Genomic DNA, 24956 nt, shown 5'->3' with positions numbered 1-24956 from the left:
CAGTGGTTGAGAGTCCGCCTGCCGATGCAGGGGACACGGGTTCGTGCCCTGGTCTGGGAAGATCCCACATGCCGCAGAGAGGCTGGGCCCATGAGCCATGGCCGCTGAGCCTGCGCGTCCGGAGCCTGTGCCCCGCAACAGAAGAGGCCACAACAGTGAGAGGCCCGCGTAACACACACACAAAAAAAATGTTACAAGAGACAAGGAAGGACACTAAATAATGATCAAGGGATCGATCCAAGAAGAAGATATAACAAGTATAAATATTTATGCACCCAACATAGGAGCACCTCAATTCATAAGGCAACTGTTAACAGCTATAAAAGAGGAAATCGACAGTAACACAATAATAGTGAGGGACTTTAACACCTCACTTACACCAGTGGACAGATCACCCAGACAGAAAATTAATAAAGAAACACAAGCTTTAAATGACACAATAGACCACATAGATTTAATTGATAGTTATAGGACATTCCATCCAAAAACAGCATATTATACTTTCTTCTCAAGAGCGCATGGAACATTCTCCAGGATAGATCACATCTTGGGTCACAAATCAAGCCTTAGTAAATTTAAGAAAACTGAAATCATATCAAGCATTTTTTCTGACCACAATGCTATGAGATTAGAAATCCATTACAGGGGAAAAAATGTAAAAAAAAAAAAACACATGGAGGCTAAACAATACATTACAAAATAACAAAGAGATCACTGAAGAAATCAAAGAGGAAATCAAAAAATACCTAGAGACAAGTGACAATGAAAACACGATGATCCAAAACCTATGGGATGCAGCAAAAGCAGTTCTAAGAGGGAAGTTTAGAGCAATACAATCCTACCTCAAGAAACAACAAACATCTCAAATAAACCATCTAACCTTACACCTAAAGGAACTAGAGAAAGAAGAACAAACAAAACACAAAGTTAGTAGAAGGGAGGAAATCATAAAAATCAGAGCAGAAATAAATGAAATAGAAACAAAGAAAACAATAGCAAAGATCAATAAAACTAAAGCTGGTTCTTCGAGAAGATAAACAAAATTGATGAACCATTAGCCAGACTCATCAAGAAAAAGAGGGAGAGGACTCAAATCCATAAAATTAGAAATGAAAAAGGAGAAGTTACAACAGATACCACAGAAATACAAAGCATGCTAAGACACTACTACAAGCAACTATATGCCAATAAAATGGACGACCTCGAAGAAATGGACAAATTCTTAGAAAGGTATAACCTTCCAAGACTGAACCAGGAAGAAATAGAAAATATGAACAGACCAATCACAAGTAATGAAATTGAAACTGTGATTAAAAATCTTCCAACAAACAAAAGTCCAGGACCAGATGACTTCACAGGTGAATTCTATCAAACATTTAGAGAAGAGTTAACGCCATCTTTCTCAAACTCTTCCAAAAAATTGCAGAGGAAGGACCACTCCCTAACTCATTCTATGAGGCTACCATCACCCTGATACCAAAACCAGACAAAGATACTACAAAAAAAGAAATTAACAGACCAATATCACTCATGAATATAAATGTAAAAATCCTCAACAAAATACTAGCAAACAGAATTCAACAACACATTAAAAGGATCATACACCATCGTCAAGTGGGATTTATCTCAGGGATGCAAAGATTCTTCAATATACCCAAATCCATCAATGTGATACACCATATTAACTAATTGAAGAATAAAAACCATATGATCATCTCAATAGATGCTGAAAAAGCTTTTGACAAAATTCAACACCAATTTATGATAAAAACTCACCAAAAAGTGGGCATAGAGGGAACCTACCTCAACAAAATAAATGCCATATACGACAAACCCACAGTAAACATCATTCTCAATGGTGAAAAACTGAAATCATTTCTTCTAAGATCAGGAACAAGACAAGGATGTCCACTCTCACCACTATTATTCAACATAGTTTTGGAAGTCCTAGCCATGGCAATCAGAGAAGAAAAAGAAATAAAAGGAATTCAAATTGGAAAAGAAGTAAAACCGTCACTGTTTGCACATGACATGATACTATATACATAGAGAATCCTAAAGATGCCACCAGAAAACTACTAGAACTAATCAATGAATTTGGTAAAGTTGCAGGATACAAAATTAATGCACAGAAATCTCTTGCATTCCTATATAGTAATGATGAAAAATCTGAAAAAGAAATTAAGGAAACACTCCCATTTACCAATGCAACAAAAAGAATAAAATACCTAGGAATAAAAGTACCTAGGGAGACAAAAGACCTGTAGGCAGGTAACTATAAGACACTGAAGAAAGAAATTAAAGGTGATACAAACAGATGGAGAGATATACCATATTCCTGGATTGGAAGAATCAATATTGTGAAAATTACTCTACTACCTAAAGCAATCTACATATTCAATGCAATCCCTATCAAACTGTCAATGGCATTTTTTACAGAACTAGGACAAAAACTCTTAAAATTGGTATGGAGACACAAAAGACCCTGAAGAGCCAAAGCAATCTTGAGGGAAAAAAAAGGAGCTGGAGGAATCAGACTATCTGACTTCAGACTATACTACAAAGCTACAGTAATCTAGACAATATGGTACTGGCACAAAAACAGAAATGTAGATAAATGGAACAGGATAGAAAGCCCAGAGGTAAACCCACACACCTATGGTCAACTAATCTATAACAAAGGAGGCAAGGATACACAATGGAGAAAAGACAGTCTCTTCAATAAGTGGTGCTGGGAAAACTGGACAGCTACATGTAAAAGAATGAAATTAGAACACTCCCTAACACCATATACAAAAATAAACTCAACATGGATTAGAGACCTAAACGTAAGACTGGACACTATAAAACCCTTAGAGGAAAACATAGGAAGAACAATCTTTCACATAAATCACAGCAAGATCTTTTGATCCACCTCCTAGAGTAAAGGAAATAAAAACAAAAATAAACAAATGGGACCTAATGAAACTTCAATGCTTTTGCACAGCAAAGGAAACTACAAACTAGACGAAAAGACAACCCTCAGAATGGGTGAAAATATTTGCAAGCAAATCAACGGTCAAAGGGTTAATCCCCAAAATATATAAACAGCTCACGCAGCTCAATATTAAAAAAACAAACAACCCAAAAATGGGCAGAAGACCTAAACAGACATTTCTCCAAAGAAGAAATACAGATGGCCAAGAAGCACATGAAAAGCTGCTCAACATCACTAATTATTAGAGAAATGCAAATCAAAACTACAATGAGGTATCACCTCACACCAGTTAGAATGGGCATCATCAAAAAAATCTACAAACAACAAATGCTGGAGAGAGTGTGGAGAAAAGGGAACCTTCGTGCACTGTTGGTGGGAATGTAAATTGATACAGCTGCTATGGAGAACAGTATAGAGGTTCCTTAAAAAACTAAAAATAGAATTACCACATGACCCAGCAATCCCACTACCAGGCATATACCCAGAGAAAACCATAATTCAAAAAGACACATGCACCCCAATGTTCATTGCGGCACTATTTCCAATAGCCAGGACATGGAAGCAACCTAAATACCCACTGACAGACGAATGGTTGAAGATGTGGTACATATATATAATGGAATATTACTCAGCCATAAAAATGAATGAAATTGAGTCATTTGTAGAGACGTGGATGGATCTACAGACTGACATACAGAGTGAAGTAAGTCAGTAATTTTTCAGTTTCAGGAAAACTGAAAAATTCACAAATATGAGGAAATTAAACAACATACTCCTGAAAAATCAATGGGTCAAAGAAGAAATCAAAAGTAGAATAAAAAAATATATCTTGAAAAAAACTGGAAGAGAAACACAGCATGCCAAAACTCAATGGATGCAAAAAAAGCAGTTCTAAGAGAAGTTTATAGCAATAATAACAAAATAGACATCCTTTCATGGCAAACTCTAAACATATTAGGTATAGGAGGAACATACTTCAACATAATAAAGGTCATATATGACAAGCCCACTGCTAACATCATACTCAATGATAAAGGTTCAAAGTTTTTCCTTTAAGATCAGGAAAAAGACACAGGTGGGCACACTCACCACTATTCTTGAACACAGTGCTGGAAGTCCTAGACAGAGCAATTAGGCAAGAAAAAGAAAAGGCATCCAAATTGGAAAGGAACGAGTAAAACTGTCTTTGTTTACAGATGATATGATGTTATATACAGAAATCCCTAAGACTCCACTAAAAAACTGTTTGAACTAATAAATGACTTCAGTAAAGTTGCAGGATACAAAATCAACATATAGAAATCAGTTGTTTTTCTATACACTGACAATAAAATAGCTGAAAAAGAAATAAGGAAAACAATCCCATTCACATCAAAGAGAATGCAATACTTAGGAATAAATAAAATGTATTGATTGACTATTCCACCCAGTCACAGGAAGCAACATCTTCCATGGTTACTAAAATTTCCCTTGAACAATGCCTCTCTCCTTCGTACGTGAAAGCCTTTGAGAAATTTCCTTGTTTTGCTGGTTTACCAGCAGGTCCCACCAATGTAGTGATCCCTGGACATCAAATAGCCTTCTTACTCTCATATACCTGGAAATGATAAAAGCCAAGCAATAAAACCAGAGTAAAAGCAATATTATTATTGTCAGAGGCTGAAAGAGTCTGGCTGAGGAAGCCTGGTATGTGCCTCTACATTCAGAAGAGTAGCTTTGATAGACAACATCATGAGGCTAGTGGTTGAACTTCAGAAAAAAAGTCTAGAATATTCTATGGAATAGGTCCTTCTTTCATTAGCTAAAATTCTCCTACTGGAATATAACTGTTAGGACTCCACAGAAGTGATGCATTTTAAAAAATTAATTGTATGCATACACATATTTGAATTTACAGAATTTATTTTCCTATATTCATTGATTTTTTTTAATGATCTCTTCTGATCTCAAAATAAATGATTTTTTCCCCCAAAAGAACTATGATTAAGGTCACTGATTTATAAAAAAGAATTCCTTTACTCTGGTACCAATCTGGTTCGCTACAATGGTTGACATGGTATTATTTTATTATCCTAATGGTTGACACAATGTCTTTATATTATTTCCGATGGTCTGAAATCCTCTTGGATACTTGGTCTCTTTGGTGATCATTTAACTTTGATTTCTTCTACATATACCACAGTGGAATGAACCACCGTTAGTGACTGGAATGTCGGTCTTTGTTGTAGACCTGATAAAGCCTTATCTAAAGGCCCTGAGGAGGGGGTGACTCCTTCCCTGCAGGGGAAAGAGATGTGTTCTGTTTTCTCATGCTTGGAATTGACAGAAAGCAAATAAGAAAGAGGCCTGCTAAGCCTGAGGTTACTCAAGGCTTGGCTGGTGATAATTGGTGACTGTGGAGCCATTCCAGAGCCTCCAAATTTACATCCAGAAAAACTCAGTTTCTAAAACTATGCAGCCCTCCAGGGAGGCCACCATGAGACCCTGGGGGATAGTGGGCAAGGAAGACCCATCTGAATGGCAGACATGGGTGATGCAACTGGTTAACCAAGGAACATCCTACACTGACAAACCAAGAATTCTACTCCTGCCCAGCAGAATTTGATATGTATTAGTATCAGTGATTTCTGTTTGTTTTCCATTCTCTCTATTCCCAAGTGGTAGTTTTCCCTTGGATTCATGCTTCCTGTTGTTTCTCTGTCGTTCTATATCGTGGGAGTACAGACAGATAACTTGTTTTTTAAAGCTATGAGTTGCTAAGCCAAGAGGAGCAGCTGAGTCTGGGTCTGATGGAGATGATGTCATCCCCAGATGTGGTCACAGGGTGAGGCTTTGAGGTGGGCTCCCTTCAGGAAAGAATGAATGCATGTCACCCAAAATGTATAAATGGGAAGAATGGGTTTGTGTATGTTGGAGAGCCAGGGAGATAAATGACCCTTAATTTTCTCTACTATAGGCCAAGAAGCTAAAATGCTCATCATCCTAGAATCTCTTGCAGCTAAGGGGGAAACCATATGACTCAGTTTTGGCCATTGAGATGTAAACATAAGTTCCTGAGCTAGGATTCTGGAAAAGCTTTTAAAACTTCAGAATCAGCCTTATGATTCTTCAGCCTTTTGCCCTTTTCTTTTTCCTGGCTTAAATGTGGATATAATAAGTGGTACTTTAGAAAAGAACATGTAAATGTACGGATGAAAGCCACATATAAAGAATCACAGAGCAGCCTTGACCCTTGATGGCACCCAAAACATTTTGCCCTTCATTGCTTATCTACAGCTTTCTTAATGAGTAAAATAAACACCTACAAGGTAAGCTATCGTTAGTTGGTTTTTCTCAGCTCTTTTCCTTTTATGCTTGAGACATATTCCTTGGCAAATGACTATCTTTTAAATCCCCTAAAATTGGCAAGAGTAGCAACAACCAATATTTTTAATCCAGAGCTGTAGCAATCCCAGGAGATAAATCATATGCTGAAAATCCAGAATAAGAAAGTAGTTTTATTCAGTGTTGATTCTCCAACACCTAGCACAGTGCCTGGCACTTAGCAAGCAATAAAAATGTTTGTCCGTTGATCCTATTGATTGTATATTTCAGAAAACTTTTTAAATAAAGTAACACTTAAAGCATATATCAGGATTTACAGAAAGTTCAGTAACAAATTTGAATTTAATGCATAACAATATTTATTGAATAATTAACATGTATTGAATTGTAATCTAAACACTATACTAAATTCTTTGTGTTTATTTTTAGTTAATTTTCACAGCAGTCCTATAAACTAAGTATTATTATTGGAGAATTTCAGAGGTATTTAAATAAGTTAGACAAGGTCACACAGCCAGGTGGTATGAGAGCCAGGATTCAAGGCCAAGTATATCTCCCTCCAAACCTATGCTCTTAATCACTATGTATTAATAAAATATTTTAAATCTGCTCTCCTAAAAGAAACACCCTTTGATCCCTAAAAACCCTTTCTGGCAGAACAGCAAGTACACAGAAAATGTCAGTCTATGTTAATGGCTATACATTATTAATCAATTACCACTTACTGGATGAGTTATTAATTCCTCCTTGTTGACAAATCAGTTGACTATTTCATATGCACACATTGGAGTAAGTTAGCTAAATAAAGTGATTCACTTGGAGCATTTCATGTTTGCTCCAGGTTGCTATTGGGAACCTCGGTTATTTGTGGCATTTTTGCTCAAAAATCCTGGAGTTATTAAAATCTGGCCCCACAGACTGCAGAGTAGGATATTGATAAGAACAAGGATGCAGGTGGCAATTCAGTAGATACTTAAAGGGCAAAAAATGTAGTGCAAGTTTCCCACACCTTGCAGACTGCAGGTTTATATGATAATAAACAATTATCACCAGGACAAAGGGGAAAAGGCCATGAAATCCAATAGCGCAGTGAGAAATCTACTAATACAGGTGGTCAAGCTTGTTCCATTTCATTGTCAAAGGGAGGCTATTTACTTGCTTCCAGTAGTTCAATTACAGAGTCATTTACTGCTGAAAGTTTTCCAGTAGGCAGATGTAGATCTACAGCTCTGGGCTTTACATTCAAAATCAGTGAGGAAAAAGGGAATAAGAATCTCCTCCACAGACAGCATAATTGATAAGGTAGAGATCTGTAAGCAACTCCAGAAATAAAATAAGTGCCTTTAAGCATCCCAGTTGGAATCTCCTTACTGTGTATAGTGGGCATGGGGAAGGGTCAAGATGCTGACTATAATTACTGATTTTTTAGAAGCTCTTTAAAATATTTTCCCTTTGATAGTTTTCTGTCTAGATGAGATACCAGTGGTTGGTGTGTGTGTGTGTATGTGAAAAATAAAGAGAGAGAGAGAGAGAGAGAGATTCCTTGTGTACCAAAATGCTCAGAAACAGAGGGAAAATATTCACAATGGATCCTCAGTAGTTATAAAATCAAAGACAACTTTCTTTTCCTCTTGTGCAAGATAAAAGTGGTTTTTATCCAACAAATAACACTATGTGTGTGTGTGTGTGTGTGTGTGTGTGTGTGTGTGTGTGTGTTCTGAGGACATTTGAAACAGTGGAGATTATACAGACTGTAATCATTATTTCTAAACTGCCACAATCTAGCAATTTCCAAAATTTGGCAGTGTATCCATAGACTAGATCAAAGATATGTCAATAACAAGGGTTTTTCTTGAGCATGTTTTTCATCATTTTCTTGTCAATAGGTTCTGCCTTTCAGTTGAAATACAATTTATATTTTGCATACACCTAACCACTGTAATTTTATCACTTGTTTGCTGGGCATAAGAAGCCACTACTTAAGTGGCCAAGTAACTTGACTCTTGTCAAGTAACCTTTAAACCAAGACACGTATGTAATTCCCTTATTAATTACAAAGATTAACTTCATCAATCTTAGTTCATGACCAAATTCAAAACTTCCAGGCACAATCATGATAAGAAATACACAGCTGAAAGATTTTAAATTCTAATTTATCCCACCTTGAAAAACAATTAAGGTGTCATAAAGGGCAATGAGTCCACCAAAGTAATCTCTACGGGAAGTGACCCACAACAAAAGGTTAACAGATAGGGGAGGTATCAGCTTGCTAGAAGACAACTGAAGATGAAGAAAACCAAATATACCACCTCTAGTTATTGGATGCTGAAATTGGAAAATGTCATCAGAGAATTTTAGCAATGATAATAAAATCCAAATGACCAAAAATTTGACAACTTAGTCAATATAACTCAGCTCTCTGTGGGAATAGTTAAGAGTAAGTGTATACATAAATATGGCATAAAAGCATTAGATCAGGATTTCAAGATCTATTGGCTTTTCTACCTAACTTTTGAGAATCCAAAGATCAACACATTCACTGGTAGTAATCAGAAAACTTAAGTTGCATGTGAATAATTAATGGTCCAAAATGACCATTATTTTAAAACAAATATGTACCAAGCATCCCTATGCTATAACTAATTTTTTAAACTTTTTATTTGGAAATAATCATAGATTTACAGGACGATAGTATAGAGAGATCCCCTGTACCCTCCACCCAGTTTCCTCAAAGGTTATATCTTACATAATTTTAGTACAATATCAAAACCAGGAAGTTGACATTGTGTGCACAATATGTGTGCATGTCACTTTTATCATATGTGTAGATTCTTGTATTTACCACTTCAATCAGGATACAAAACTATTATAAATGATTTTATTTGTTTTCTTGAATATAAAAGTGCATTATAATTTCAGGTAGAAAGTTCCAAACTACTTGTTTTACAAAACAATCACAGCATATTGAAAATGATTAATATTTAGGAAATTATTATCTAAGAAAACTCTATTTATAACGGCCGAAGTGAAATTCTAGCAATACAGACAACATACATTTGTGTTAAACTTATCTCCCTGCACAGATTAGACCACCCCATCATTCAGCGATTGGCTCTCCGCAGCATGAGAGTGAGGGAGTTTTCAACACGTAGTTTATCAAAGACATCTTACTGAGAACTGTACTCCTCCAAAACTGTTTACTGGTGAAAGCCCCAGATACACACATGCGTATACACACACCGCTCTGGTCTGGGGTAAAACAGAGCACTTCACAAGTGCCTTTAAATCACTAATAAAGTTACTATAATAAAGGAGAACATTAATAAATATATACAAAGAATTAATGAAATAAACTAGCCAGATTCTTCCAAGCCAAGGCTATCATGGGGTTTCTTATTTTCCCTAACAAGTAAACATAATCCAAATTGTTGCAAACTCCAATTCGATTCAGCTCATGGCAGTGGAAAAATATATGATCACAAAAGAAAAAAAAATCAGAATCGAAACACCATTCTTACCTTGGCCATTTGTGCCTGCACGCCATTTGCCTTGAGAGACGCTACCGCTTTCTGTGCAGCTGCCGGACTGTCAAAATCTACAAAACCATACCCTGTGAAAACACAAAGACCCTGGTTAGTACTCACAAATAGCTGCATCTCTGTCACACCAATAGAATGTGTGTTTGTGGTCAAACTTGCACTCATGACCCTGCTTGAACCATAGACCTCAATCTATGGCCCTTAACATGTCAGGAAAGATACCACAATATCGTTCAACATAAAATAGTCACTCGCTTATTTTCTAGAGGTTGCTTTTGATATTGGTTATGTAATCAGCAAGCTGATTTAGACTAATTTGGTGAGTAAGGTAATATATTATTTAACCATGTTCTTCTTTCTTCAGTGGATTTGCTGCAAGAATGAGGAACACAAAATGCTGAAAAATAAAGTTTATCTCGAAAGTTAATTTTCAAAAAAAAAAAGTTAGTTTTCAAAACAACTGACGGTAATAAAAGCCATGATAGAACCAGCATGAAGTTAGTACAAGCAACCTCAACAGTTTCTGGTATTCAGTAGGCATTCAATAAATGCATGTTGACTACATGAACGAATGAAGGTTATGAATGAGTCCAGGGAGGTTTGAAACTAGTTCCAGTTGATTTCCAAGCTTGTGTTAAGTCATTACAGACCTCGTTTCTCTCAAACATAACATCCTAAATAAACGATTTGACTGTTAAGGAACATGTGATAAAGAGTGAGTAAATACAGAAATATTCAAGCGTCTTTTAAAAATAAGAAACAAAGACCCATGTCACATATTTGTTACTTAAGTATAATCTGAAAAGGGTACAAGAGTTGCCTATACTGTTCTCTGATTGTGTGCCTGTGTGTGTGTGTGTGTGTGTGTACAGAGTGAGGCCAAAGAAACAGCCAGTAAAACAGAATAAATGAAAAGGGGATTTTGCATACCCATAAAATAGCTGATATTAGTTCAGGACTTAGCCTAACAGTAATTTCAGCTGCCAAGGATATTTCAAAATAAAAATGCTCAAGAATGAGTGTTTGGCACTCAGTGCCCACCATACGTATCCTGCTCCTCTCCTCAGCTGTCAGGCAGGGATTTGCTCTGTATTCCAATATTTTTCTCATTTAGAAGTTTTGAGGGGAACTGCTAAGGCAAACCTACTAACCATGCACTGTGACCATGCCCCCCCCACTACTAAAATAAACCAAAGAGTGAAAGGGAATTCAATTACCAAGTTGTTTCTTGTAATTAACTTTTTAATTTTCTCCCCTTGAATCTCTTCTTCTTTTTCTCCCTCCCAGCATGTTAACCTAAAATGAACTTGTTACACATCAGTGTACCATCAAATGCTCTTGAAAAGCTGGGCAGAGAAACTGGGAAATTTGTATTTCGAATCCAAAAGGAAGCCTGCTCTGTCAGTATTGCTAATTCCTTTCTTCCCACAAAATTCAAACTATGTGACTAATATGAGTATTACCACCCACTAAGATGAGTAAGATGAGGGAAAAAGCAGAAAGAAAAAGAGGAAAAAGAACAAAATACGTCAAGAAGTAGAGTTAGAGGGAGAGGAAGATAAAACTAAAATGCAGACTTTATCTCCTATGTTCCAGCAACTGCCCTGAGTGGGTGATGTGTTGACACCTGATGAAATGATAATAATACATGTACTACTGTCCTGCCTGTTCACGTATATAAATAGAGAAACTGAAGCTTAAGCCAGGCGACAAGACTGGTCCCAAATCACGAGCTGCTTAATCAGTAGAGCCAGGATGTGAAGCAAGGCCCTTTCCAAATATACTGTACTATGAACTGCTTTATAATCTTATTTTGCAAACTATTTCTAGAAGCCCCTGAAACCCACCAGAGAGAGGACACAATTCTTGAAAATCCCTTAGACTCTGAGGTTAGCACATGAAATAAAACAATCCCGTAAAAGAATTCAACCCAGCTCATTCAGTCAGTACACTTATTCATGGAGTGGTTGAGTTCTCAGCAGAACGGGTTACATAAGGTTTGACAAGGCACCCCTCCCACCTCATGCTTTGGTCAGTCTTCCTCATCTGTTTGCAGGCTCATTCTTTCATTCAATAAGGAAATTCTATGTCAGGCATTTTGCCAGGTACAGGGTATAGAGTAGTGAAAAAAAAAAAAAACCCAGTTCCCACCCTTACGCAGCTTATAGTTGAGTTGGGAGGTGGACATAAAACAAATAACCATACAAATGAATCTATAATTACAAATCGGTATGCCTTCCCTGAAAGTAGATGAGATCATATACCACAGAATCTGATGATTGATTGTTCATTATTGAAAGTTTTAAGGAAGCAGTGCCATGGGATGACCTGCATTTCTTAAACTATCACTTTAGCTGGCTTGTCTTAAAGATGGTATTGGTTTTGGGGGAGGCAGGTAGCAAGAGTGGAATCAGGGACATAACTTAGGGGCTATTACAGCAATCTGAACAAATGACAGCTGGCCATGAAATGGACAGGATGCAATGGATGGTCTGAGTTACATTCTGGAGGCAGAATTAACAGGACCCAGTGATGGGTGGACTGGGTGGGAGTAGGGGAGATACAGGCGACAAGGATTACTACAGCTTTTTCAGCATAAGCCAATGGCTGGGTGGAGATGTGATCTATAGAAATGGGGAGCTGGGAGGAGGAACAAACAGGGGAGAGGGAAAATTAAAATATTGGTTTGAGGCATGGTGAGCCACAAATGCCTGTGAGACATCTAAGTAAAAATGTCAAATAGCAGCTGGATATATTAGGCTGGTTCTCAGAAAAGGGAATAAGATTGGAAATATAAACTAGGAGATCAACAGCATGAAGATATGATTTACAGAAACAGAAAAAGACAAAAGTGCCTGGTGTAAGTAGAAACAAAGAGCCCAGGTTTGGAGCTGAACTTCACCACTGACGCGTCAGATAGGAAAATGAGATTGCAAAGGAGGCTGAAGGAGAATCAGAGGGAAAGAAGGAAATACAAAGGGAATAAGATGTCTCATAGCCAAGGTAAGAAAGCTTCCCAAGCAGGACAGAGAGACTGACGGTGTCAAATGCCACTGAGAGTGAGAGCAAGATGGGAGCTTGAGAGACCCAATGTTTCAGGAGCATGGACTTCTTTATTTAACTAGAGTTGATTTATAATGTTGTGTTAGTTTCAGGTGTACAGCTTCAGATTCTTTTCCATTATAGGCCATTACAAGACACTGTGATGTATAGTTCCCTGTGCTATAGATAGGTCTTTGTTGTTTATTTTATATACAGTAGTGTATATCATGGACTTCTTTTCATGCTTGGCTACAGGCCAGTGGAGGCGACTGAAGTCTGCTTGAGTAGTTGAAGAGCAAGACTAAGGGAGGTAAAGAGTGTTTACAGTCTGCTTTGCTATTATGCTGCTGGGAAGGAGAATTAATAGCCAGCTTTAGCTCGAGGGGGATATGAGGTCAAAGGAGCTATTTGTGTTCGTTGGTTTTAAGATAGGAGATGCTATGGTTTTCAACCTTCGCTGCATGCTAGATGCACTTCGGGAGCTAAAAGAATGACCAATGCTCACTTCTCACCCCCAGGAAAATGAAATCAGTGTCTTTGGGAATGTGGCCAAGGTGTTTGCACACACACGTGTGTGTCTATTCCCCGGGTGGTTTCAGTGTGAAGCCAGGGTACAGTACTGCTGAATATTCATTCAAGTTATTCAACAAATATTTATTTGTTGCCCCTACTATGAGATAGATACTGTTCTTGGCACTTTTGAATGTTGATAAGAAAGATCAAGCAGAAGTCAAGAGATTAAAGCTTCAGGCAGAGAAGGGGATAATTTATAGGGCAATGTTCCTGAGAAGGTGGAAGTGTGAGGGGTTCTAGAACATGAATGAAGTGCTATCCTTTGCTAAAAGAGGGACTTTGCCCTTGGCCCATTGTAACTGGAAGGAAGAAAAAAAGAGCAGTCTCGATTACCAGGTGTTATTTCTTTGTATATCTTTGTTTCTGGGACATAGCCTGAGCTTAATAAACATTTGTCGAAATTAATTGAAACCATGTTTAAAAGATGCTAAGTTACTTCATGGGACTACAGTGGAGATTAACCAATAAAAATGTCTGTTAATACATTTTGACTCTAAAGAACAATATAAATGCCAAGCAGCCAGGGCTCTGGCTTAGCCACGTTGCCACCCAGTGACGCCACCAAGGATTTCATGACTCTCGGCCTCTATCACAGTGTGGCTTCCTCCATTTTTTCCACTACACACATCACACAGGATATTACAAAATCAAGATGCTGTTCTCCAGGGCTGAACTCCAATCCAAACAGAAGAAATCCTTGTGAGGGCAGGAGACACCCTGAGCCTTGTCTGAATTGGGGAAGTTATGGGTGAACTTCGAGAAGAGTGTCTTTCCAAAGAGCCATCATGCCAGCAAGAAGAGAGGCCCCTAAGTACAAAATATCTCCTCTCCTGAAGGCTCCTGGGAAGCAAAGTTATAAATAAAGAATAAACGTTTCACTGAGTTCTGTGTTTTTCATACAAACTTACTTTCACCAATTAAAATGAACAAGCAGAGGTAAAATGTCTCAAGCACCACCCCCCAAAAAAACACACCACAATTCTGGAAATAAACATTGCATTCTTGACTCTTATGTGACAGCATATACTACATCGCAATCAGAAAGGAACAAAATTAAATACGAAGCTGCCCCTAGAGAATAATGATGCCTTTACGAAGGAATAAAGCAACTCCAATTTGGTTTCAATTTGCTTTCCTTAACTACAAATCATCAAGCCCGGGAACAGAAACCTCTGTACCTACATCTGGTGAGAGGCAGGGTAGGGAGATTAGTTCAGCTCCAGCTAATAATGCTTTATGGTAACTGCTAAAATCCTCCATAAAATGGGACCCATTGGAAACACCAGCCCCAGTGACTGAAAGGCCATTGGTCTCCCTCAATTACATAATTAAGCTTGGCAGCAGGTTCAAATGAATGAAAACTGAATGTCACTGTTTTCTCCACACACCCCTGTACTTGTTTTCCTTCCTTGTCGGGGGACAAGGCCAGCAGTTCTGCAATTAGCAGGAAGCAGAGAGCAGCAAGAAAGAACCATCTCCATGCTAATTAGGTCATTCACCAAATGCACCCACTCCATTGGCAGAGCTAATCAATACTTTCCCGAAATGCTTCAAACTTGGTGTGTTAATTTAAAGTTTTGTTATTTTTATTGCACTATAAGCCTGGTGACTTTATAAAAAGAAGAAAAAATATATATATTAAGAAATTATGACAGAGTTCTACAAACAATGGTACTGCCAGAGCGTTTTGTTTTTGTTTCTTCAGTGTTATCTGTAAGCAGCTTCTCTGTGACCTTTGCCATTCAGCTGGACCCCTGTGTGACAATTCATTTGAATTTTGTTAAAAGTCTCTTTATCATCTTTTTTAAAATTTAATTTTTATTTTACATTGGAGTATAGTTGATTTACAATGTTGTGCTAGTTTCAGGTGTATAGCAAAGTGATTCAGTTATACATATATGTATACCCATTCTCTTTCAGATTCTTTTCCCATATAGGTTATTACAGAATACTGAGTAGAGTTCCCTGTGCTATACAGTAGGTCCTTGTTGGTTATCTACTTTATATATAGTAGTGTGTGTAGGTTAATCCCAAATGCCTAATTTATCCCTCCCCCACATTTCCCCTTTGGTATCATCTTTATCATCTTTAACAGTTAATTTTATACTTCTGTGTTGCAACTGGATCCTTAAATTCTCTATGTAAACTGCTTACATATTTACCAACTTTGGATGGTTCTTTATGTGGGGGAAATGATACAAACCAGAATTCCTGGTTCAGATGTGTGGTGGCATGAGCCGAGTGAGACTCGCTCTCAGAGTGTAATCTCACACGACATTTCATATTTCTGCAGAATGACTGTCATAAAAGCCCACTTGAAACACAGATGGCTTGATGTTAACACCCAACTTCCTTCAAAGACGATCCAGATGTGAGTCAAATACGATTTTTAAACAGAAGTGAACACTTTGTCTAGGAATCACAGGTTCCACTGAAGTTCCACTCATATTTAACAGCTGAAGATGTTTAAGAATCGCCCTTCCATAAATCCCCCCTCTTTCTACTTAGGCTTAAGAATATTCTGCGGCTGTCATCTGAGCTCAGAGCACGGAGAGAAGGTGGCCTGCAGGAAGGAAAGAGTGATTTGCAGGCTTCCTGGAAGTCTGCTGGACTCAAGGCTGCCTCCAGGCATCTGTATTTCGATTTTTTTGTACATCCCTAAACTGTTGAATGACTGCCAAATGTCTGCTCTTATTATTGGATTTCCTAGTTCTCTGCATTATGTTGATCAAAGGAGGTAGTTGAAGGACAGCACTGATAAATTCTTTGCTACATGTATGCTTGTAAAACCAAACTAACAAGGAAACCCAATCATTTCTTCAGTATTTCCTTTCGCACTGATGTCCTGTGACTGACCATTACAATGAAGCAAGGATGCTACAATGCAATAGCCCTGCAGCCTAACTTACATGTGTGGGAAAAAAAAAAAAAAAGGCAAAAGACAAATCCTGCTAGAAAGCAGAGGCCAAAGCCAAGAGTGCTCATTTTGAGGAAAAGAATCCAAACCATTAAAATCTGAAATGACCTCCACTTTGAAGCATCTTTGGAAAAAGGATGGAACCATTTTATACAGAAAAGAACAGTGTCTGTACTTATGCAAAGGGCTGCAGCCTTCACACTTAGCAAACAGAGGCAAATAAGGTGGGTAACAGGGTCCACAATACAGGAAACAGATTGCTCCATTCTCTTCCCCTGACTTCTGAGCTTAATTACCTAAACATTCTGATATTCTAGTGCCAGGAACACTAAAATAAGACATCAGTTTTTGGAATAGAATTGACCTGTTTATATGGGACACTTTTGAACCATGATGTGACTTTCCTATTATTATTATTTAATCTTAATTTTATTTTATATTTTTAAATTTTTATTATTTTTAAATTGAAATATAGTTGATTTACAATGTTATGTTAGTTTCAGGTGTACAGCAAAGTAATTCAGAATATATATATTCCTTTATAGTTTATTACAGAATACTGAATATAGTTCCCTGTGCTATACAATAGGTCCTTGTTGTTTACCTATTTTATATATAGTAGTTTGTATCTGCTAATCCCAAACTCCTAATTTATCCCTCCTCCATCCCCTTCTCCTCTGGTAACTATAAGTTTGTTTTCTATGTCTGTGAGTCTGTTTCTCTTTTGTAAATAAGTTCATTTGTATCACTGTTTTAGATTCCACATATAAGTGATATCATATGGTATTTGTTTTTCTCTTTCTGACTTACTTCACTTAGTATGATCATCTCTAGGTCCATCCATGTTGCTGCACATGGCATTATTTCATTCTTTTTTATGGCTGAGTAATAGTCCATTGTATAAAGACGATGTGGTATATATTACTATTACTTAATTTACTAAACATCTACTCTGTGCAAAGAAGATAGTGTGTTCGATGCTGCAGGGAAAACCAAGATACTCTGACATGGCCCTTCCTGTCAGGGAGTTTATGGTCTAGTAGGATAGATAAAGACATTTAAATACAGTGGTGGGTCCTCTTATGCATGGGGTTACGTCAGTGAGCATATGCAAAATGGCATGTTTTCATTGAGTATAATATGCATGGTTTTGTGTGCACAGCTCTGCTCATCAGAGCTGAATACCTGAGTCAGGTCCCTTCTCATTGAGCAGCATGATGGTAAAACTATCCACATTCTACATTTATGTGTGCATTAGTCTATCTTTCTGTTTTCCTGTTTTTGTGCATAATAGAAACGCATTAAGTTAAATACAAAATATAGGGAGGAATTAGTATCACATAAAAGGTGAAAAGAAAGTGCTAGTGTTCTAAGATAGCAAATATTTCTTCCAGGTGGGGGCAAACTCAGTACACTTTGAGAGCAAACGACAAAAGTGAGGACTAGGGAAAAAAACTTAGGTCCCAAGTGGCATTTCCCTGCAGAATAAGACAATTACAAAAGACACGACGAATTTAGGGAGCAACATACTTAGTGGAATGCCGCTTGAAAATGGGACGCTTCTTATTCCAGTTATGGTGCACAGAGAGTCTTATTAAACCAAACACAAATTCAAAACCCAAAACTCACTTCCCTTGTCACCCTGTTCAAATGATTTTTAAATGAGAGAAATTGCTTCTTTCTACTGAATAAAGTCAAAATTAGGATCAGGATCATTATTTAATGGGCTTAGAGAGATCATTATGCTTTACTGAAATTAAAGAAACTCACTGATTTGTCAAGGTTTTCAACTAAACCAGCCATGATTTTATTATAATATTGTAGAAATTAAGGGAGCAGTCTGCTTGGCTGTAAATGGATAGATTAACCTCTGTGAATCATCTTGCAAAGTTTTCCTTTCCTTTGTTCAAGGACACATATAAAATATATGTCTCATGTGAACCTTTGGTCCTAAGTGTCTCTGCCATCAACAGCAGTGGGATGTGTAAGTGTATAATGCATTGTGGCCGCAGGAGCAGGCCAGGGTATTGATATAACAATTCCACTGAGTCTGTAAGTATGATGGAAGCAAGCTGTATCTGAATACTCTAATTACAGCTCTGCAATCCTAGCCCACAGTAGGCAAAACTATGGTTTTATTCCTGGGTGCCCATCTTTCCTCCCCTCTCTTTGCTCTGGCCTTACAGGCAGGTAAAACTGTAAACTATTCCTCCATCAGAAGAGCAGAGTTGATGGCCTCAGTGTGTGAGGATCAATGGAAGAACAATCTCCCCTTCCCCACCCCCCCACAAGTACTTTAATCCACACTCACTCAATGCCTCCAGCCAATGGCCTGGAAAGCATGTCTGTAGTCTTACACATCCTTCTACAGCAGAGACATCTCCTGCCCTATGGCACATTCACCTTTAGAGGGTGGACACCGTAGTGCAACTAGGTAAGCACCCAGAAGGATGCATTAAGCAGCTCACTGCAAGAAGGAAGGAGGAGAAAGTGAATCCTACATACAGGTAACCCTTTGAAGAGGCATGCACCTGTGTACCTTTGTTTTTGTTACAGTCTACAATCTAGCTAGTCCCTCCACAGACTTGTCAATCCATCTCTATTTCTGTACCAAGCCCTGGGTCCCTTTGAACACCATTATTTTCCTGGGAAAGGGTTCCATCCACGATTTCCTACTTCCAAATCTTTGACAAAACTCACTTTGAAACCCTCGGGAAGCTTCTGTCTAATAAGTCATGCATTTCCTAACATATACCCATGTTTTACTGGAAACAGTTTTCAGTCACATATTTATATGCCAAATTCCAAATATTTAAAATAAATGTCCACAAGTACTGTCTCTGTCACTATAAGTGGTGGCTTTGACATCCTCTTGGACCCTAAATTACTTCTCTCCAACCCACCTGACATACCAAATACAATTCTAGTTTTGTATTAGAATCTAGAAAACAAAGAAACTTAAATGTACATGTAGGCAACTGAAAATAACACATGCATGTGATTAAAAAGATTAAAAATAAAGTATAAAAATCATGCCAAACAAAACATTATTCAATGAAATGAAATTTCTTTTCTACCTAGACCTTAATGCTCTGGTCCAACTTCCCAAGAAATTGTCCAATGAGTCCATCTGTGTTCTAACTTGAAAAAACAACTAGAACTAATTCTTGAGCTCTTACTTTTGTACGTATTAGAAGCACTTAGGGATTTATATAGAAATAAAATAATTTCTGCTATTAAAAATCATGAAATGAAAAACATTTGTAAGATTTTGTAAATGGCTCCACAATTGTCCATTTTCCCTTAAAAATAAATAGGAGTCTTGTTTTCTTTTAATTTTAAAAGTCATACAATTTTATTGGAAATTTCAGTTGATATGGAGAAAAATTAGCCATGATGCCACCTCCTAAAGCTAAGTAAATTGTTACCTTATTTTTTCCTTTATTTTTAACCAAAATGGTGCCACTTTATACACACATTTTTATGGTTTTTTTTCTCTTAATAACACATGTGGCTACATTTCCTGGTCGATAAATGTGGATCTCTAAAATACCATTAATCTCTTATTTTCAGCATCCCAATTGACAAACTCTTTCTTAAAGATTTCTGAGCTCTACATTATGCCTCAGCCAAATGTTTCCTACTTTGCAAAACTGATTTTATTCCAATATTTTGAAAGATTTTAATTAATAAAATAGTAATAGGCAATATTTTCAAAGCCTCCTAGACTTTAGAGAGTGGTTTTTCTTAAGTGTTTTGATTCTTTCAAAGATGTTTCAAAGAAAGACCCGTAGGCATTACAAACCAAAGATATCAGAAAACAGTCAAATCAAATTCAAACGATACCCTCCTGAAATATAGGGACTGGAAGCCCGTTTTCTTTCTCATTGCAATTAAGTTGGATCTATCTCAAAGGAATTTTGGAAATATATCAGGATCTTGCGAGGCAAAATTACAGCTCTGTGATTCAGAAAGGATGCCAAGAGTTTGAATAGTCATGCCATTATACTCATGACTGCACATTCATTTATAAGTTGAAAGTGAAATCTTTTTCAACAATCAAAGACATGTTTTTCCCAAGGTAATTTGACCGTAATTTGTAAATTGGTACAGTAGCTGATTGCACCAACTCTTTTGAATCCCTCTGATAGCTGGTGATCCATGACTTACAGCTGAGGTCTTTCCTCTTACAGGCAGAGCCTGCTGGAAGAATCCTGGTTGTCTAAAGAAACTAGGATTTCATGATCCTAGAAGATGCTGGTTGAGATGCAATTTAGGGAACAGTGACTACAATATAAAATGGTCCTAAGTAGGATCAGAACGTGGATCACTAGGGAAGTGGCTCTACAAGCAGACCCAGAGTGGCCTCCCATGAGAGGTTTCCTTTATTTTTTTTTAATTTATTTTTTTTATACAGCAAGTTCTTATTAGTTACCTATATTGTACATATTACTGTATATATGTCAATCCCAATCTCCTAATTCATCCCACCACCACCACCCCCTTTCCCCCCTCGGGGTCCATACATTTGTTCTCTTCATCTGTGTCTCTATTTCTGCCTTGCAAAGCAGTTCATCTGTACCATTTTTCTAGATTCCACATATATGTGCTAATATATGATATTTTTTTGTCTCTTTCTGACATACTTCACTTTGTATGACAGTCTCTAGGTCCATCCATGTCTCTACAAATGACCCAATTTCGTTCCTTTTTATGGCTGAGTAATATTCCATTATATATATGTACCACATCTTCCTTATCCATTCGTCAATGGACATTTAGGTTGCTTCCATGACCTGGCTATTGTAAATAGTGCTGCAATGAATGTTCGGGTACATGTGTCTTTTTGAATTATGCTTTTCTTTGGATATGCCCAGTAGTCGGATTGCTGGGTCATATGGTAATTCTATTTTTAGTTTTTTAAGGAACCTCCATATTGTTCTCCATAGTGGCTGTATCAATTTACATTGCCACCAACAGTGCAAGAGGGTTCCCTTTTCTCCACACCCTCTCCAGCTTTGTTGTTTATAGATTTTCTGATGATATCCATTCTAACTGCTGTGAGGTGATACCTCATTGTAGTTTTCACTTGCATTTCTCTAATAATTAGTGATGTTGAGCAGCTTTTCATGTGCCTCTTGGCCAACTGTATGTCTTCTTTGGCGAAATGTCTATTTAGGTCTTCTGCCCTTTTATGATTAGGTTTTTTTTTTAATATTGAGCTGCATGAGCTGCTTATATATTTTGGAGATTAATCCTTTGTCCGTTGATTTGCTTGCAAATATTTTCTCCCATTCTGAGTGTTGTCTTTTCATCTTGTTTAGAGTTTCCTTTGCTGTGCAAAAGCTATTAAGTTTCATTAGGTCCCATTTGTTTATTTTGTTTTTACTTCCATTACTCTAGGAGGTGGGTCAAAAGATCTTGCTATGATGTATGTCAAAGAGTGTTCTTCCTATGATTTCCCCTAAGAGTTTTATAGTGTCCAGTCTTACATTTAGGTCTTTAACCCATTTTGAGTTTATTTTTGTGTATGGTGTTAGGGATTTCATTCTTTTACATGTAGCTGTCCAGTTTTCCCAGCACCAATTATTGAAGAGACTGTCTTTTCTACATTGTATATCCTTGCCTCCTTTGTCATAGATTAGTTGACCATAGGTGCGTAGGTTTATCTCTGGGCTTTCTATCCTCTTCCATTGATCTATATTTCAGTTTTTGTGCCAGTACCATATTGTCTTGATTACTGTAGCTTTGTAGTATAGTCTGAAGTCAGATAGTCTGATTCCTCCAGCTCCACTTTTTTCCCCTCAAGATTGCTTTGGTTATTCGGGGTCTTTTCTGTCTCCACACAAATTTTAAGATTTTTTTGTTCTAGTTCTGTGAAAAATGCCATTGGTAATTTGATAGAGATTGCACTGAATCTATAGATTGCTTTGGGTAGAATAGTAATTTTCACAGTACTGATTCTTCCAACCCAAGAACATGGTATATCTCTCCATGTGTTTGTGTCATCTTTGGTTTCTTTCATCAGTGTCTTATACTTTTCTGAGTACAGGTCTTTTACCTACTTAGGTAGGTTTATTCCTAAGTATTTTATTCTTTTTGTTGCAGTGATGAATGGGATTGTTTCCTCAACTTCTCTTTCTGATTTTTTGTTGTTAGTGCATAGAAATGCAAGAGATTTCTGTGCATTAATTTTGTATCTTGCAACTTTATCAAATTCATTGATTAGATCTAGTAGTTTACTGGTGGCATCTTTAGGATTCTCTATGTATAGTATCATGTCATCTGCAAACAGTGAAACTTTAACTTTTTCTTTTCCAATTTGGATTCCTTTTATTTCTTTTTCTTCTCTGATTGCCGTGGCTAGGACTTCCAAAACTATGTTGAATAATAGTGGTGAGAGTGGACATCCTTGTCTCGTTCCTGATCTTAGAGGAAATGCTTTCAGTTTTTCACCATGGAGAATGATGGTGCTGTGGGTTTGTCATATATGGTGTTTATTATGTTGAGGTAGGTTCCCTCTATGTCCACTTTCTGGAGAGTCTTTATCATAAATGGGTGTTGAATTTTGTCAAAAGCTTTTTCTGCATCTATTGAGATGATCATATGGGTTTTTTTCTTCAATTTGTTAATATGGTGTATCACATTGATGGATTTGGGTATACTGAAGAATCCTTGCATCCCTGGGATAAATCCCACTTGATCACAGTGTATGATCCTTTTAATGTGCTGTTGCATTCTCTTGCTAGTATTTTGTTGAGGATTTTTCCATCTATATTCATCAGTGATATTGGTCTGTAATTTTCTTTTTTTGTAGTATCTTTGTCTGGTTTTGGTATCAGCGTGATGGTGGCCTCATAGAATGAGTTTGGAAGTGTTCCTTTCTCTGCAATTTTTTGGAAGAATTTGAGAAGGATTGGTGTTAGCTCTTCTCTAAATGTTTTATGGAATTCACCTGTGAAGCCATCTGGCCCTGGACTTTTGTTTGTCGGAAGATTTTTAATCACAGTTTCAATTTCATTACCTGTGATTGGTCTATTCATATTTTCTATTTCTTCCTGGTTCAGTCTTGGAAGGTTATACCTTTCTAAGAATTTGTCCATTTTTTCCAGGTTGTCCATTTTATTGGCATATAGTTGCTTGCAGTAGTCTCTTAGGATGCTTCGTATTTCTGCGCTGTGTGTTGCAACTTCTCCTTTTTCGTTTCTAATTTTATTGATTTGAGTCCTTTCCCTATTTTTCTTGATGAGTCTGGCTAATAGTTTATCAATTTTGCTTATCTACTCAAAGAACCAGTTTTTAGTTTTATTGATCTTTGCTATTGTTTTCTTTGTTTCTATTTCATTTATTTCTGCTCTGATCTTTATGATTTCTTTCCCTCTACTAACTTTGGGTTTTGTTTGTTCTTCTTTCTCTAGTTCTTCTAGGTGTAAGGTTAGATTGTTTACTTGAGATTTTTCTTGTTTCTTGAGGTAGGACTGTATTGCTATAAACTTCCCTCTTAGAACTGCTTTTGCTGCATCACATAGGTTTTGGATTGTCATGTTTTCATTGCCATTTCTCTCTAGGTATTTTTTTAATTCCTCTTTGATTTCTTCAGTGATCTCTTGGTTATTTAATAATGCATTGTTTAGCCTCATGTGTGTGTGTTTTTTACATATTTTTTCCCGTAATTTATTTCTAATCTCATAGCATTGTAGTTAGAAAAGATGTTTGATATGATTTCAATTTTCTTGAATTTACCGAGTCTTGATTTGTGATCCAGGATGTGATCTCTCCTGGAGAATGTTCCATGTGCACTTGAGAACAAAGTGTAATATGCTGTTTTTGGATGGAATGTCCTACAAATATCAATTGAATCTACGTGGTCTATTGTGTCATTTAAAGCTTGTGTTTCCTGATTAATTTTCTATCTGGATGACCTGTCCATTGGTGTAAGTGAGGTGTTGAAGTCCCTCACTATTATTGTGTTATTATAGATTTCCTCTTTTATAGCAGTTAAAGTTTGCTTTATGTGTTCAGGTGCTCCTATGTTGGGTCCATATATATTTATAATTGCTATATCTTTCCTTGGATTGATCCCTTGATCATTATGTAGTGTCCTTCCTTGTCTCTTGTAACATTTTTATTTTAACGTCTATTTTATCTGGCATGAGTATTGCTACTCCAGCTTTCTTGTGATTTCCATTTGCATGGAATATCTTTTTCCATCCCCTCACTTTCAGTCTGTATGTGTCCCTAGGTCTGAAGTGGGTCTCTTGTAGACAGCATATAGATGGGTCTTGTTTTTGTATCCATTCAGCAAGCCTGTGTCTTTTGGTTGGAGCATTTAATCCATTCACGTTTAAGGTAATTATCAATATGCATGTTCCTATGACCATTTTCTTAATTGTTTTGGGTTTGTTTTTGTAGATCCTTTTCTTCTTTTGTGTTTCCCACTTAGAGAAGTTCCTTTAGCATTTGTTCCTTTAGCTGGTTTGGTGGTGCTGAATTCTCTTAGCTTTTGCTTGTCTGTAAAGCTTTTGATTTCTCCATCAAATCTGAATGAGATCCTTGCCAGGTAGAGTAACCTTGGTTGCAGGTT

At 37.1% G+C, this 24956-nt stretch overlaps 1 protein-coding gene across 17 annotated transcripts in view; it reads right to left on the bottom strand.

Annotated features, from left to right (window-relative positions):
• The window catches only part of RBMS3 (RNA binding motif single stranded interacting protein 3), a 1083479-nt gene that overhangs the window by 378037 nt on the left and 680486 nt on the right, over positions 1-24956 (bottom strand). For all 17 annotated transcript variants that reach the window (XM_079935204.1, XM_079935208.1, XM_079935207.1 and 14 more), the window contains one exon: positions 9820-9911. In XM_079935204.1, coding sequence (XP_079791330.1) covers positions 9820-9911 — 92 coding nt within the window. The remainder of the gene's footprint in view (positions 1-9819; positions 9912-24956) is intronic.

This window comes from Stenella coeruleoalba, assembly GCF_951394435.1.
Source record: "Stenella coeruleoalba genome assembly, chromosome: 10".
Classification (NCBI taxonomy): Eukaryota; Metazoa; Chordata; class Mammalia; order Artiodactyla; family Delphinidae; genus Stenella; species Stenella coeruleoalba.
The sequence above is the reverse complement of the archived record's forward strand: the minus strand, read 5'-3'. Positions and strand labels throughout refer to the sequence as shown.